The 3,083-nt window shown below is 37.5% G+C and overlaps 1 protein-coding gene across 1 annotated transcript; it reads left to right on the forward strand.

Annotated features, from left to right (window-relative positions):
* Positions 1-1,056: 1,056 nt before the first annotated feature.
* On the forward strand, positions 1,057-2,010 carry LOC129504774 (olfactory receptor 51I2-like). The gene has a single exon (XM_055317638.1). The coding sequence runs from the start codon at positions 1,057-1,059 to the stop codon at positions 2,008-2,010; it is 954 nt and encodes a 317-aa protein (XP_055173613.1).
* The last annotated feature ends 1,073 nt before the right edge of the window (positions 2,011-3,083 follow it).

A 3,083-nucleotide genomic window follows, 5' to 3' on the forward strand; every position in this document is an offset into this window, starting at 1 on the left:
TACAATTCACATCAATGATCCAATTTTTAAGATATTTCCTGAAGCATTCGTATCTATTCCCTAATAAACAATATCTATGTTTTCAAGTAGATGTATTTCAAATTTTATTCAGCAACTTATTTGTTAAAAATTATTTGTTAATGTTTGAACTATCCTAGTACTAGCTAAGATGTTAATGACAGTATTCACTTTAATGATTTTATCACTCATATTTTGAAACATCAACACATAATTTTAAAAATCAACATAGAATATAAAATTAATGATCTCACATGAAGGGTTTTTTAATGACTTGGGGTTTATTTTGTTATTGAAATATTCTATGCTTTATTTCTGCAGGTAAAACTAACAGAAAAAATTACCAGGTTTCCAGATGCCTGAATATTTGTAGGTATGATGTTGACCTGGAGAAAGTACAGGAATTTCTTTCAGAGTTTCAGCTAAGGTAATTGAAAATAAAAGTAGATTCAAGCACAATTAAATAAATTAATAAATAGAAAGACTTCTGAGAAAATTTTTCTAAGCATTGAGATACAAAAGAAAATTATGTGCTTAATTTTCATGGTCACTTGATCAATGATTAGGTGTTCTAGGCCAAAGGAACTCTAATATCTCTTATTTTTCTTTTTTTTTAAACATTAATGCATTTTTAAAAAGATTTTATTTATTTATTCATGAGAGAGAGAGAGAGACAGAGACACAGGGGCCACACAGACACAGACAGAGGAAGAAGCAGGCTCCATGCAAGGAGCCCGATATGGGACTTGATCCCAGATCCAGGATCACACCCTGAGCCGAAGGCAGACTCTCAAACGCTGAGCCACCCAGGCATCCCTCTCTTCTGTTTTCATAGCAGTTATCCATTGCCCTAACTCCGTAGTACTCAGATAAATTGGGAAACATTTTAAGGATCAACTCTTTGATATAAAGGGTGCCTAGAATTCGTGCTTCCCAGAGGAGTTAGTTGTACTATGTCCTCCTATCTTAAAGTCGATGTTTTTCTCCCAATAGAAACACTTAGAAGCTGATCTGGGCTGGATCCCAAGAAATATCTTTATGGAACTTATAAATAGGAGCTTGTTCCAGCCACCCACTCTCCTTCTAACAGGCATTCCTGGACTGGAGGCTATACAAATATGGATCTCTATCCCATTGTGTGTCATGTATCTAATTGCTCTCCTGGGGAACTGCATCATCCTCTTTGTTATCAAAACGACCTCCAGGCTTCATGAGCCTCAGTACATCTTCCTATCTATGCTGGCAACCACAGATGTGGGTCTGTCTTTATCAACTCTACCTACAGTACTCATGGTCTTCCTCTTGAATCACAGAGAAATTGAGTTCCATTCTTGTCTAACACAGATGTTCTTCATCCATACCTTCTCCTCCATGGAGTCAGCCATCCTATTGGCCATGGCCTTTGACCGATTTGTAGCTATTTGCAACCCACTGCACTACACCATGGTCTTAACTTCTCCTCGGATTATTGGGATGGGGATTGCAGCCATGGTTAGGGGAGTGGTGTTGATGGTACCCTTGCCAATCCTGCTCAAGCGATTGTCCTTCTGCAAGGATGTTATTTTATCACATTGTTACTGTTATCATCCTGATGTTATGAAACTGGCCTGTGGCCCTGTCAGAGTCAACATCATCTATGGGTTGTCCCTTGTCCTCTGCTCCTTTGGAGTTGATGCTGTGTTCATTGTCATTTCATACATCCTTATTTTGAAAACAGTGCTGGATATTGCCTCAGAAGATGGTCAGCTCAAGGCACTTAATACTTGTGTTTCCCACATTTTTACTGTCTGCATCTTTTATGTGCCACTCATTGTGCTGGCTCTAATTCACAGGTTTGGGACATTCACGTCTCCTCTTCTCCATGTCACCATGGCCAATCTCTTTCTCTTCTCGACCCCGGTCCTTAATCCCTTGGTTTATAGCCTGAAAACCAAACAGATAAGATCTGTAATATACAAGGTATTCAAGGGCAGGGGAAACTTGCTCAAGTAGTCAAGTATGGCTTAGTGAAAATGACACCCTGACTCTCTCTTCCTCCTTCATCCATCTTTTTCCCTCCGGGAAATGTATCATCATTTCGAGGATGGTTTGTATATTTATTTCTCCAGAGCATTGAAATGCTCTTCTTGGGATAGGCTGATGCCCTCTTCCCTTCGAACTATTTTCACAATAGCTAAGGTAATGCTGGTGGTATGTTAGGAAATAATTTCACATACATCTTTTTGAAATTATTCAGCAGTTATGAGAGTTCTCATTTTTAAGCCGTTTACCTTGAAATGGGTAATATGTCATGTAGTTACTTTTTTCATCTTATCTTTCCTTATCTTTCCTCTTATCTCGCTGTCTCATACACACACACACATCATGACACCATGTTCCCAAAAGGGAATTCTTTAGATTCAATATGGCCACTTTATTCCACAGTCTCACTTTTACTGTTTATTTTCTGTGCACTGTATTTGGAAAAATAAGTGTTGGCAAAAATGGAAGATGGGTGGACACTGCAAATGTTTATATCAATATTCTGCATTTCCTTATTTTAGATAGTATTAGAGAGTGATAATAAATCAAATGTAAAACATCTTTTTTCCCCAAAAATTGTACTGGGTGATTTCAGACAGCTTGACAGAGAAGATGTGTCTTAGTTTTATCTACACACTGCCCTTAAACTGAAAATTTTCCTTATATTATACAGATGTTTTCTTCTACTGCATTTCTTGTCATCAAATAGAGCTCTTTTCTATGACCTCTACTGATTCTTGCCTTGGGTGTTCTCTATTTCATTTTTTCCATAGCTTATTCCGATGATGTAGCTCTCAATTCCATCCATATAACTCAGGGCCAATACATGATGATTTGTTATTGCTGTTTGTGTGTGTGCTTGTGTATCAGTACTGCATGCACATGTCTCTGTTTTAGAATCCAGCTCCCTGTTGTACCACTAGTAAATGCATATACAATAAAGTAGTTTGAATAAGGAAGACTGCACATTCTTAAAAGTCATCATTAAATTCTACTATTTTTCATCCTGCACATCCCATTCCTGACAAAAATCTCTATTGCTG

This window comes from Nyctereutes procyonoides, unplaced genomic scaffold (genome assembly GCF_905146905.1).
Source record: "Nyctereutes procyonoides isolate TBG_1078 unplaced genomic scaffold, NYPRO_anot_genome, whole genome shotgun sequence".
Taxonomy (NCBI): Eukaryota; Metazoa; Chordata; class Mammalia; order Carnivora; family Canidae; genus Nyctereutes; species Nyctereutes procyonoides.